The 13,688-nt window shown below is 55.4% G+C and overlaps 1 protein-coding gene across 7 annotated transcripts in view; it reads left to right on the forward strand.

Annotated features, from left to right (window-relative positions):
- The first annotated feature begins 1,817 nt into the window (after nucleotides 1-1,817).
- The window catches only part of LSR (lipolysis stimulated lipoprotein receptor), a 28,234-nt gene continuing 16,363 nt past the window's right edge, over nucleotides 1,818-13,688 (forward strand). For 2 of the 7 annotated variants that reach the window (XM_073322854.2, XM_073322858.2), the window contains exons 1-3: nucleotides 1,818-2,179; nucleotides 2,574-2,892; nucleotides 10,970-11,311. In XM_073322854.2, the coding sequence (XP_073178955.2) occupies nucleotides 2,159-2,179; nucleotides 2,574-2,892; nucleotides 10,970-11,311 (682 nt within the window). In that variant the 5' untranslated portion in view covers nucleotides 1,818-2,158. Of the gene's footprint in view, nucleotides 2,180-2,573; nucleotides 2,893-8,551; nucleotides 8,883-10,969; nucleotides 11,312-13,688 lie in introns of those variants that run through there. The other 5 variants (XM_073322856.2, XM_073322857.2, XM_073322855.2 and 2 more) reach the window with 4 other exon arrangements.

Below are 13,688 nucleotides of genomic sequence, written 5' to 3' on the forward strand. Positions count from 1 at the left end.
TGGCAGAAGACGCTCGTGGAAGGACGAGGTGGTGTCCTGGATGGATCGAAAGGAATAGTCATCCCTGAAGAGGTTCACCGAGGATCATACAGAGAACTCCAGAGATGGAGCTGCCCCATCAGAAGGAGATCACTGCAGGACCATTATGTCACTGTTGTTGTGATTATTTGTACTGTCATCACGCCTGAGAGCACCACAACCCCACTGTGCTAGGAGCTGTACGTTTTCATTTATTAGGTGCATTACAGGAGCAGTAAGCAGCTTTAGGCGTGGCCCACAGCTCCATTGTGCTAGGTGGTGTACATTATTAGTGCATTACAGTAGCATGTAGGCGCCCCAGTCAGGGACCAAAACCCCATGGAGCTCAGCATCGTATATTACTGGTGCTATTTATTAGGTGTATTATGGTAGCATGTCGGCACCCCAGTCAGGGACCAAAACTCCCTGCTGTACATTAATAGTGCAATTTATTAGGTATATTATGGTAGTGCCTAGGCCCTCCATTCATGGCCCAGGGGCCAGTTGCACCAGGCGCTGTACAAACACAGAACAAAGAAAAAGACAGTCAGGGAGGGGGCCGGTCTCATCACATTGCAGTTTGCTGACACACATCTGCGGCTGGCCCCAGAGCTGAAGTGGAAACTGAGGCACGAATCGCCTGCTGCCAGATTGGGCAGGCAGCAAGCTGAACCCAGCCTGCCTGCACCGATGCAACACGTGCCCGACCCAGCATGCCCTAGTGCAGCATATGCCAGCTGCTAACCCTCTGCTTGCCTGCGGTTTAAATCCGCCTGTGTGCACCAGAGACCAGGGCAAGTGCTATGTGGCAGCCAGCAGGATAGTGTGCGTACTAGTCCCTGTCATTAACCCCCCCTTTCGGAGAGGTGGTAGCTAGATGGACGGAAGAATTTCACCACTGACCTAGCTGCGTCCACACTGGGGGTTGACCTCACTAATTCGCCCCGGGTCAATCTGATTTCTAGATGTCAATTCAATAGCTCTTCCCCCTTTCTGCTGTTTACCCTCAAAACAGCTGGTGGGCTAAGCCAGCCAACCTCTTTCAGTCAGTCCCCTCTCCTAAGATCTGCTCTGCATTCCCCTGAGCCTCAGAGCCACCCACCTCCACGCCTGGTCCAGCGTGAAGCCAAGGATTTCGAGATGAACTTCATCCATTTCTTGTGTGGCAGCCACCAGGCCAGAGGCCCAGAAACCTTCCTTCGTGGTTTGTTTGACCTCTAGCGTGGTTAAGCCAACTGCGGCCCCGGAGAGCCCATCCCCGCTGCGTCCTGGCACACGTCTCCCAAACGTTTAAGGTGCCACGCCCTGCAGGTGCCCAGTGCAAAGCTCCGCTCTTGATTCACACACGCACGTTCCCGGGGCTTGCCCAGGGCTGGATTCAGGCAGTCAGAGAAGTGGCCGTATCTGAAGACCCCTCGGTTGGCTGGCCCCTGGCGCGGGGTGAGAAAGCTGGTGGCAGTCACGGAGCGTCCCATCCCGCTGGACGGGCACACAAAGGCCGTGCTTGTGAGCGCCCATGAGTCACGGCGATCCTGCGGAGCAGTGTGACTGATTCATCGCACAGACAAAGGCAGCAAGGAACAGGATCACCGGCCACCGACCCCTCGCAGTTAGGAGCAGAGAATTGGCTAATTGTTCCGGGCAGCGGGGCGGGTAATTAACTCACCCGAGTGTGCTGGCCGGACCCATCTGGATACCTGCAGCCGTTCTCCTCCTTCTCCCCTTGTAAACACAAGGCAGCAGGACATGGGAGAGAGTGGGGGGAGGGGAGGAGTCAGGACTCCTGGGTTCTGTCCGAAGCTCTGGGAAGGGAGTGGGGTCTAGTGGTGGGAGCAGGGAAGGTGGTGAGTCAGGACTCCTGGACTTTAGCCCCAGATCTGTGAGAAGAGTGGGGTTGAGTGGATAGAGCCATGGGGAGGGCAGCTGGGAGCCAGGACTCCTGGGTTCTACCCCTAGTTCTGCTCCTTACCCAAGGCCTGGGCTAACTGGACCTCTTGCCCTGGGGTAGCATGGGGAGGAGGGATACCGGGGTAGATGGGCCCATTGCTTTGATCCAGCGGAGAGTGGGCTACACAGCTGATAACTGGCCTATGGAGAGGAACTGAGGCAGGGAGCTGACTGCAAACAACCCCACACCATCATGCTGAGCAAGGAGAGGCTGGTAAGTCTATGGGAACAGTGACCCCTACTGGCCAGGTGGGGTGCCTACCTCGTGATGGCACTTTAAAGGTGGCTGGGGCATCTGTATCTGAGAACTGGCTTTTTAGCTCCCTCTGCTGACTGAGGTAGGCACCTAGCTTTAGCATGCAAGTAAAATCAGGGCGGCAAACCCCTGCAGCACAGGGCCCCCTAGCGTCACGCTGGGGCATCGGGGCCAGTCCTGACTTCCAGGGGGGAGCCCCCAACCCTGCTCCCTGCAGCACCGCGCCCCCTAGTGCTATGCTGGAGCATTGGGGCCACCAGCCCTGATTGCCAGGGGAGAGCTCCCACCCCGCTCCCCCTAGCTGCCTAGCGCACACCTAGCCAAGCTGCTGGTCAATATGTTTATTCCCCAGTCGGCTGCAGCCCCCTCAGGCCATGATGGCTCCTGGCTTCCTGCGGCAGGACTGCAGGATGCTGAGGAAGAGGAGGAAGAGGAGGAAGATGGACAGCCCCACCACCAGGGACTCGATGGCCGAGTAGGCACGGGTCAGCTCTGGGGCGGAGGCCAGCACCCTAGGCGGGGTGACCAGGAACTGGCCCACCAGCTGCCCGCCCACGTAGCACTGGTAATAGCCGGCATCGGTGCCATTCCAGGAGGAAAGCAGCAGGGTCCCGCCACCGGTCGCCTTGTCCAGGCCAATGGAGCCGTTGCGCTGATGAAGGTCCAGCCAGGTCAGGGCGGTGGGGCCTTCCTGCCAGTACACGGGGCTGGGAGCAGAAAGAGAGAGGTTAGCAGAGCCTGGTGTGGGCCTTGCACATGCTCACGGGGTGCCAGGACTCCTGGGTTCTCTCCCCAGCTCTGGGAGGGGAATGGGGTCCAGAGGTTAGAGCCAGGGGGCTGAGAGTAAAGCATTACCCTGCTGGGGGGCACCAGCTCCGATCCAGCCCCAGGGCAGGGAACTGGCTGGCTCAAGGGGGTGGAGAATGGGACCCCTCTAAGGGGTGCTGGCTGGAATGAGTTCAGCCAGTCTCTGTCCATTTCAACTGGCACTAACCAGCCCCCCTTGCTCTCATCACCAGAGGCCAAAGGCTGGCTACCCATGGAGCCTGATCTCCCTTAGAGGGAGACCCTGGGGGGGTGGGGGTGTCTGGGGTGCTGGGCTAGGGGGGCTAAATTGGTCCAGGATGGCTGGGACAAGGATGGTGGGAATCTTTCCCTCCTCCCTGCGCTTATCTATGGAATTAACAGGCAGCAAAAATGGCCTTCAGCGTCTCCCAGTGAAACTACCTGAGATGTGCCTGGCCCACAAGATGAAATTACCACAATCCCCACAACAGCTGATGCCAACCCCACCAGAGCCTTAAGCACAGGCTGGGGCTAGAGTGGGATCAGATTTGCCAGTGGTAGACGTCTGCAGCCAGGAGCTAAACTCATTTGCACCGATGTGTTATGAACATACACAGCCAGGCAGGGCTGGAGGGGGGATGCCACCAAAACAGGCCTCATGCAGGATTTTGAAACCTAGACACTAGTGCTTGAGCTACAGGAGAAGCATGGCTAGCTGGAAGCGGTAGTAGGTTATTCTCCAATGCGTCAGCCACAAGAGGGCAACCTGGCATTCACTTTTAATGAGGCGTTCCATCGAAAAATTGCGAGACTGCCTTAAAAATCGTGAGATCAGCTCCAAAAACTCTGTTTGGTTTAAAAAATGGTGAGATTGGCTTTAAAAAATGTCTGAGGCTGGCTAAAAACCTGCGAGAGCAGCTTCCAAAACTCATACGGGTAAAGAAATGATCAGTGTCCGGTTGGTTTTAATTGGCCTTCTGATGTTGGAGGTGGGAGGAGTCACATTTCCAAGGGTTTCTGTGGAGCCATGAGGACTAGTCATGCTTCTTCCGTGAAAGCTGAGAGGCTCAAGAACTAACATGATTCCAGCGGTTGAGGGCTTTAGGAAAATCGTGAGTCACAATAAACTCACGAGAGCTGGCACCACTGGATGCTACCAGAACATAGCGCCCGGGGAAGGAATTAACGAGAAGATGTGATTTTCTGTCAGGATCTGAGATGAAGTTAGGGGATGGTGAAAGCTACGGGTCAGAAGCCCCCAGAGGTGGAATTTGTATCCCCTGAGCAGGAGCTAGACTCATTTGGAGCCAGGCCGCCTGGGTTCATAGCCAGCATCTCTTGTATTAAAGTGTGATGGGGTTTTAAAAGACCATACCCGGGCAGGGACATGGTGTTACACTTTGCTAAGGATGGCATTGACACCAGCATTGATTAAGAGGGGAGAGCGCCCCACCCCATTCCCTGCAGCACAGCGCCCCCTAGGGCTATGCTGGGGCATTGGGGCCAGCCCTGACTGCCAGGGGAGCGTGCCCCTCCCCTGCCCCCTGTGGCACATTGCCCTCTAATGCTGGGCTGGGACCCCTTTGTTCCAGGCACTGTCTCCTGATCCCACAGCTCAGTTTCGACCACGGTGAAAGTTCAGTGCGGTGGTAATTTATTAACCTGGCTCCCCTTCCCAACACCCACACAGAAACCAGCTCAGTGCAAACAGGCTGGGCCCAAGTTCCTTCTGACTCTTTCCAACCTACCCCCGAATGCTCCCGGGGGGCTCCTCCAGCTTCACCCCACCAAGGAGCCCGGATTTATCCCCATACATTTGGGCTGGATTCTGCCACAGACCTGAGCTCCTGGCTAGGGGATAGATTTTTAGAGATGGGGGGAATATTGCTTTAGATGGGCTGCCCATGCATCTGATCTGGGGTGGGGATACCAGCTTAGGTGGGCCCATAGCTCTGATCTGGGCTAGCAGGGAGGGGGCCTGATACCAGGGTAGATGGGCCCATGGGTCTGATCCAGGGGTGGAGGGTTGGGATACCTGGCTGCATGGGCCCCTGGGTCTCCCCAGCATGGAACGGCTCCCTGTACCTGTATATAGAGGCTGTTGGGCACCTCAGCCTGGCGCGGGCGTGAGGCAGGGCTCGGTAGCGGGTGACGACAAGGAGAGGGGCCCTGCCCAGTTCATCCCGGCTGGGGCCGTAGGCCCTGTCACATGGCACCTCACAGCTCTCCACCCGCAGCTCCGGCCCCCTCTGGGGCAGCCCTCGCCCGGCCACCCCGCATGGCAGGGGCCCCTCGGGGCGTGATGCCAACCGGGCGTAGCAGAACCCCACCCGCTTCCTCTCGCCGGGGCCTCCGCAGCGGTCGCAGGGCTGCCAGCGTGCCCAGGCGGTGAACAGCTGGCCCCGGGCCCCGCCAGCCAGATCCACGGTGGTGTTAGCCAGGGTGGCCTCTCCCAGGCTGGCGTGGCTGATGTGGAGGCGCCCAGCGTCCTGGAAATCCACCTCGTAGTAGGCCAGCGTGGTATCACCGCGGCGACAGCTGTAGATGCCCGAGTCCCCCACGCCAGGATCCAGAATCCGCAGGTCGCCCTGGAGCAGCCGGGTTTTCAAGCGCAGCCGCCACAGCTTGGCGCGAGTGGGGATGAGCGCCAAGGGGTGCCCAGTGCGGATGAAGGTGGCCGGCCGCTCCCCGGGCCGGGAGGGATCCGCATACTGCCAAGAGACTGGGCCCTGGTGGGGGGGGCCTGGGCACCTCAGGGTCACAGGGTTGTCTGAGATCAAGGCCAGGGTGCATGAGCGGCTCGGGAGGCAGGGCTCTGGCAGGGAGACGCCTTGGGATGGGTCGCCATTGGCCACGGCAGAGATCAAGACAAAGAGGAAGCTGAGGGCCACTGCTCGGGGGCACATGGCTGGCTGGGGTGTGCCCAGTGGTTGGAGCAGGAGGCAACGGCTTTCTGACCTCATTGTGATGTCATCTGTCAGAGAGTGAGGTCATAATTGCCCTAGCTCAGAAGGGGCCAGCTGGGGAGCCCCAGGGAGAGCACGCTGGATTCTCAGCTCCCTGGGGTCGATCTGGAGTCACCCCCACTGCAATGGGGGCAGGGCTGGGTTCTGATCTCAGCTTTCCGGGTCGATCCAGGGTCACCCCACAACAGCAGCAGGGGCAGGGCTGGGTTCTGATCGATCCAGAGTCACCCCTGTCTGCAGCGGGGGCAGGGCTGGGTTCTGATCTCAGTTCCCTCAGGGTCAATCCTGAGTCAACCCCCAACTGGTGACTGCAGCGGGGGTCCTGTCACATGGCACCTCACAGCTCTCCACCCGCAGCTCCAGCCCCCCGCTGGGGCAGCCCTCGCCCGGCCACCCCTTGCAGCAGGGTGGGGGGACAAGGGCTTCTGCCCAGCAGGGAGGAGGGTCTTGGGGTTTTAGCCCCGCAGGGTGCACCTGCCAGGGCTCGGGGTTTCAGTCCTGCTCCTATTAAGCATATGCCTAACTTTAAGGCTATGTCAACACTGCGCACCTCCCAACAAAATAAAACCACCCCCAACGAGGGGCGGTAGCTTTGTTGGCGGGAGAGCGTCTCCCGCCGACAAAGTGCTGTATACACCCGCACTTTACAGCCGTACAACTTTTGTCCACCAGGGGGATGTTTTTTTCACACCCCTGACTGACAAAAGTTTGACTGACAAAAGGGCAGTGCAGACATAGCCAAGTGAGTTCCCAGTGGGAGTGAAGTAATTCCGCTGCAATCACATGCATACGTGTTTGTAGGATTGGGACCTTAGTTTTCTCTATGAAAAGGTTTTGAAAACTTTACTCCCTTCAATACAATGGGTTCCCAAAAAGTTTCCCAAGGATTCTCAAAACCTTTTTCTGCCCCCCAAAAATAACTTTCCTGAACGTTTTCGTCCTTACATTCAAAATCTTTCCCCTCTCTTAGAAAAGATTCGAATACTTTTTCAGCCCTCAACAAAAGTTTTGGAAAACATCTCCTCCACAAAGTTTGAATACCTTTTTGCCCCAGATTTTCATAACTGAACCATGTCTCCTTTCAAAACGTTTTCCTTCCTCAAACAAAGAACTTTTGAAGACTTTTCCTCCATTAAAAAGGAGTTTCTGAAAGTTCCCACCCCTCAAAAAAAGTTTCTATAACTTTTCTGCCTCTCAGGTAAAAAAGTTCTGGGGGAGATAAATATTTGGTGGGAGCTGGATATTTTCTCACTGTTTCCTCACAGTCCCCCTTCGGTCTGTCTGAATCCATATGGTCTCTTCTCTTACACTTACATTGAAAGCTCTTTGGCAACAGGGACTGTCTTTCAGTCCTGTGTTTGTATGGTACCTAGCACATTGGGATCTTGGTCCGTGACTAGGGCACCTAGATGTTACACCAATCTAAATAAAATAAAAAATAATTAATAATAAACCTTTTTAAAAAATTGGAAGGGGAAAAAGTTTTGGAAACTTTTATTGTGCCGAGAGTAAAGTTTTAAAAACTTTTTTTTCCACAGGAAAAGGAGTTTAAACTCTTTTGGGGAGATGGGGAAAAAAATTGAAACTGATTTTTTGCAGAGGGAAACGTTTTTGAAATTTTTGTGGAAGAAGAAAAAGTTTTGGAGACTCTTCTTGGAAGGATAAAGGGATTTCAAAACTCGTAGTAAAGTTTCAGAAACTTTTTTTTAATAGGAAAAGTTTTTGAAACTCTTTTTGGAGGCAAAAACCATTTGAAGCTTTCTTTTGGAGATGGAAAAAGTTTTCAAAACATTTGTTGAGCATGGAGAAAAGTTTTAAACACTGTTTGCAAAAAAGTTTCCAAACCATTTGTTGGCAGTGGAAAAAGTTTCAGAAACTTTTTTGGAAGGGGAAAAAGTTTTGAAAGTTTCCCCTTCCCCCTCCAAAAACAGGTTTCTAAAACTTTTCACTCCCAATGTTGTTTCCTTCTTTCTAAAGTCTTTAAAACTTTTTGGACAGAGTCTGTTAGATCAAGAGGGCTTTGGGCCTGAGGCCAGTGGTAAAACTCCACTTTGATCCCAATGCTACTGGCCCTGTAAGAAAGAGAAACATCAACACACACAGAGTCACACACACACTTTGCCTGGCTGCACCTGGGACAGCCCATTTCCCAATTATGTGAGGGGTGCTATATTTATTTCGCTCCTTCCAACTCCTTTAAAAAGTTACTTTGGTTTTTCCCACCCCTTTCTCAAGGGTGTGCCCCTGGGCCAGTCCATTTTCATAAAGGGGGGAACGTTACATTCACCTTTCCCTCTTTTTAAGGTTACTTTGGTTTCTCCCACAACTTGGTCTAGGCTGTCCCTGGGCCAATTCATTGGCATAGGGGGGAGGGTAAACCAACCAAAGTTCACTCCCAATTTCCAAACTACAAATTGGTTTGCCCCAAGTACCCTCCTATGGGTACCTGGGCCGGACCATTTTCAAACCCGGGAGGGGGGACAGGGAGACAGGTGAGGGGTTTGTGTATTTTAAAACCCAGCTTTAAAGGGGAAGGGGGGGCAGCCCCTGATTCAAAGACACGATGGCATCAGAGTTGACAGCCCATGCCTGAGGGGCTGCTGCGCAGGAGGGAGGTATTTCTCTTCCCCCCCCCACTCCCGCGAGGAAGTGGTACGTCCCGCCTCTTGGGCGAGGCTGCAGCACCTGCGCTGGAGACAGACGCGCGGAGCGGACGGGCGAATCCAGCGGGAGTAGGACGCGGCCGAATCAAGCGGGCAGCGCCCCTCCCCCTCTGGCGGGAAGGGGGAGCCTGATGCGGGCGAATCAGCCCGGCCTGTGTCGCTTGTGGGAGGCGGGAATGGAGACCCGGGGACCCCAGCTGGCTCTGCGGACTCTGCTGTGGCTCCTGGTCGGCGCATGGGTCTCAGGTAACGTCCCTGCCCGGAGAGCGAGCGACGGCACCGCCATACTCCTCGCCCCGCCACCCTCCTCTGAGGGGGAGTTGTGCTCTGCGGGGTCTCCTGCCCCGAGCTACAGGGGGCGGGAAGGGAGAAACTCGACGGCTGATTGGAGGGGAGAGGTGTGAGGGGGATTAGCGCCGCCCAGCTGTGGCTCCCTCAGGGTGGGGGTTGCTGTGCCCCCGTGGGGGAGGGGGTTGGTGTGGGTCCTTGAGCTGGTCGTCCCCCCCCCCCCAGTCTGGGTGTGCTCTTAGCCCTACTAGTTGGAGTGGGGGAGACTCTAGGCTGCCCCCCTAGTGGATGTGGGCAGGGTTAGTGTGGGTCCCTGGGCTGCCCCTTGCCTGGGGCCCCACTAGTGGGCATGGGGGGTTGGCATAGGGGTCCCCTTGAGCTACTGGGGCGGTTCAGGGCCCAGCTCGGGGGTCCCAGGTAGCGGGGTGGGGGCAGCTCGGGGGTCCCAGGTAGCGGGGTGGGGGCAGCTCGGGGGTCCCAGGTAGCGGGGTGGGGGAGTGGGATCAGAGACTTCATATGTCCTTTCACCTCCCCCAGTTCTGTCTAACCAGCCTGTCTCTCTCTGCGCTGTATGTGTGTGTTTAACTTTTCCCTCCAAGGTAAACGGGTAGCACAAGAAGCTGCCAAATATAGCTCCCTCCTCAGCCCTCACCTTTCCCACAACCCTGGGTTTCATGCCCGCTGACCTGTTCTGCCTCCCACGCCAAGTGAGGTAACTGCGGGGTGTCCTGTGTCACATACATACAGCTCTCCCTGGCGCTGGGTGCACCCCAATCCAGAGACACAGGTGTGGCCTCCTTCCCGGAAGGGCAGCCGCCCTGTCTTGGTGAGCTCACACCTGTCGAAACTCCCTGCTGGGTAATGTGCCTTGAGGGAGGGGCTTTCTGTTACCCATGGCCCTGCGGGGTGGTGTGAATGCAGGGTACTGGAAAAGCACCCTGATCCCTCAGCAAAAGATAGATATAGCTAATATCTCTGGTCAGGATTTCCCCCCTTCCCCTGGGGTGTGGACCCCGGTGTCATGACCGTGTTTCCGGTGTAATTGGTGCCCTGGCTTTCCTCCTGCCCTTTAAGTGGAATGCATGCCATACTGTGCACGGAGAACGTTGTTGGCGTCGTGACCTGGAAAGCGTTGGGGTCAGTGGTGTTGTGGGTGTTTTAAAATGGCTGCTGTGGGGTCACAGTAGATGAGGCTGTATTTCCTCACTGAGGGCTTGAGACCTGATAAATCTGAAGAGTCCCAACTCTGTCTCCTGTGTTTTAGCCCTGGGTTTGGGTGGGGAGTGGGGTCTAGTGGTTAGAGCTGGGAGTCAGGACTCCTGGTGTCTTTTCCTAGCTCGGGGAAGGGAGGGGTGTGGGGGTCTGGTGGGTTGGAGGAGGAGGAGGAGTTGGGGGCCAGGACTCCCGAGTTCTATTCCCGGTTCTGCCACTCACCTTTATGATATCTAAGCTGTTTTTAGACTTGAAGCTGTGTGGGTTAGTAACTGATGACTTTGAAAAGCACCAGGCTTTCCTGTTTTGAATGCAGTGAGGTCAGGGATTGTTGGGCTAGAAAGGGGCTGGGTGTGTCACAGAATGGCTCATGGGCCAGTGGAAGTGATGGTGATCCAAGTGATGATGAGTTCCTGATTTGCTCTGTAATAAGGAAACAATTAGATGTTAACTCTTTAGGGGCTGCAGTGTGGTCCAAAAGCTTGGCAATTCACTTGAGACCTCTTACGCTTGACTCTTCAATGGCTGTTTACTCTCAAAAGGGGGCGGACAGAGAAGTTAGTCTGGTCATGTCTGAGTCAACCACTGTAATGGAAATCTGACTTCTAGAGTGAAAGGAATGTGGCTTAGTAGTTAGAGCAGGGGGGCTGGGAGTCAGGATTCCTGGGTTCTGCTCCCAGTTCTGGGAGGGGAGTGGTGTCTAGTGGTTAGAATGGCTGGAAGGCAGGACTCCTGGGTTCTTTTCTGGCTCTGTCATTCACTTGCCTGGGGCGTACCCCCTTCCCCATCTGACCCTCCTTGGCCCAGCTGACCCTGCCCTTTCCCTGTTCCAGGCCCTGCCCACGGGATGCAAGTCACGGTGCCGAACCCTTTCAACGTGGTGATCCTCTTCCAGCCTGTTACCCTGCAGTGCAACTATCAGACCTCATCCACCCAGCTGCCCATAGTCACCTGGAAGTATAAGTCCTACTGCCGGAGCCGCCTGGCCGATGCCTTCAACCCCAGCAGTCAGGAGAACCAGATCAACAACCAGCTGCAGCAGAACAACCCCGGATACAACCCCTATGTGGAGTGCCAGGACAACACTCGCACAGTGCGGGTGGTGGCTACAAAGCAGGGCAACGCCGTGACACTGGGGGACTTCTATCAGGGGCGTCGGATCACCATCACCAACAGTAGGTTCACGGGAAGGTGGAGGGGTTTTTTTACTGATCACTTATTAGATAGATTAAAGTAGCATTCCAGGGGGGCGTTGTGCCAGGTGGAGGGCTTGTTGTGGTAGCCCCCGCAACTCACTTATTAGGTGTGTGATGGGCATTGTACTAGGTGGAGGGCTTATTAGGTATATTATGGTAATACACTGGGTGCAGGGAATTACAACACTGTGTACTCCTGGAGGAATGCTGCGCCACTGTGCATGCGCACAATTTGTGTCCCCTTCAGATTTCTTTGCTTCCCTACGGAAAAATGGCCTTCTGATGGTGAAGGAAAGGGAAGCCACAGGAGCGGTCATATGACCCTCCCCAGCAGTATGTTTTGGGTGCCCAGGGCAGCTGGCAGAGAGGTAAATCACTGTGGTGCAGGGGGCGGGACTGGGGAAGACTCGGCTGGTGGCTCCTACCCTGCGCTGGACTCAGCTGCTAGTCCTGGGGAGGACAGGACTTCCTCTTTCCTTGCACAGCATCTGGGGCTGTCAACCCACCCCCAGATTTCTCCTCTGGCTGTAGGAAGCTCTGCAAACTTCCTCCCTTCTTCTCTCTCTCTTCCCCCCCCCCGCCCCCCCCCCCCCCCCCCGTGCTTCTGGCACGCATCCCTCCCCCTGCAGCTGAGGAGCGATCGCTTTACAGGGAGCTGCTCCACCATCTGCCCAACCCCTGTGCATCCAGACTATCTCCTCTCCAGACCCTCCCGCTGAGCCTCCCTCACCCCTGACAAGCCTCACTCCCCCTTAACCTGAGCCACCTACACCTGGATCCCCACCCTACTGAGTCCGAACCAGCTGCATCTGGATCCCCATCCCACTCCCCCAGCATCTGGACCTCCCCACCACTGAGCTCCCCACATCCAGACCCTCCTGCTGAGCTGTATCACTCTGACACCCGGACCCCCTGCTGAGCTCTGTTCGGTGTGTCGTCCCCCCCCCCCCCCCGCCACACACACCCAGACCCTCCCTGCTAAGCCCCAACCACTTTCACCTGGACCTCCCCTGCGGAGTTCCATTACCATTGCACCCAGACCCCCCCCCAACAAGCACCTCTGTATCCAGATCCCTCTGCACCCAGATACCCCACTGAGCTGCCCACACCCAGATTGCCCAACGCAAAATCCTCTCAACCCACACCTGGATCCCCCCTCATGAAGTCCCTCCACACATGGATCCTGCCTTGCTGAGCCTGCCTGCCCACCCCTGGTGCACCTGGCATGCGGGGCAGGGCCCTGGGGTTGAAAGAATAGTAAATATGGCAGATGACCAGCTTGGCTTAACGGTGAAATCCTAGCGGATCTTAAACATAAAGAAGCTTACAAGAAGTGGAAGGTTGGACATATGACCAGGGAAGAGTATAAAAATATTGCTCGGGCATGTAGGAATGAAATCAGGAGGGCCAAATAGCACCTGGAGCTGCAGCTAGCGAGAGATGTCAAGAGTAACAAGAAGGGTTTCTTCAGGTATGTTGGCAACAAGAAGAAAGCCAAGGAAAGTGTGGGCCCCTTACTGAATGAGGGAGGCAACCTAGTGACAGAGGATGTGGAAAAAGCTAATGTACTCAATGCTTTGTTTGCCTCTGTCTTCACTAACAAGGTCAGCTCCCAGACTGCTGCGCTGGGCATAACAACATGGGGAATAGATGGCCAGCCCTCTGTGGAGAAAGAGGTGGTTAGGGACTATTTAGAAAAGCTGGACGTGCACAAGTCCATGGGGCCGGACGAGTTGCATCCGAGAGTGCTAAAGGAATTGGCGGCTGTGATTGCAGAGCCATTGGCCATTATCTTTGAAAACTCGTGGCGAACGGGGGAAGTCCCAGATGACTGGAAAAAGGCTAATGTAGTACCAATCTTTAAAAAAGGGAAGAAGGAGGATCCTGGGAACTACAGGCCAGTCAGCCTCACCTCAGTCCCCAGAAAAATCATGGAGCAGGTTCTCAAAGAATCAATCCTGAAGCACTTACATGAGAGGAAAGTGATCAGGAACAGTCAGCATGGATTCACCAAGGGCAAGTCATGCCTGACTAATCTAATCGCCTTCTATGATGAGATTACTGGTTCTGTGGATGAAGGGAAAGCAGTGGATGTATTGTTTCTTGACTTTAGCAAAGCTTTTGACACGGTCTCCCACAGTATTCTTGTCAGCAAGCTAAGGAAGTATGGGCTGGATGAATGCACTATAAGGTGGGTAGAAAGTCGGCTAGATTGTCGGACTGAACGGGTAGTGATCAATGGCTCCATGTCTAGTTGGCAGCCGGTGTCAAGTGGAGTGCCCCAGGGGTCGATCCTGGGGCCGGTTTTGTTCAATATCTTCATAAATGATCTGGAGGATGGCGTGGATTGCACTCT

The sequence above is a fragment of the Lepidochelys kempii genome, chromosome 24, assembly GCF_965140285.1.
Source record: "Lepidochelys kempii isolate rLepKem1 chromosome 24, rLepKem1.hap1, whole genome shotgun sequence".
NCBI lineage: Eukaryota > Metazoa > Chordata > Testudines > Cheloniidae > Lepidochelys > Lepidochelys kempii.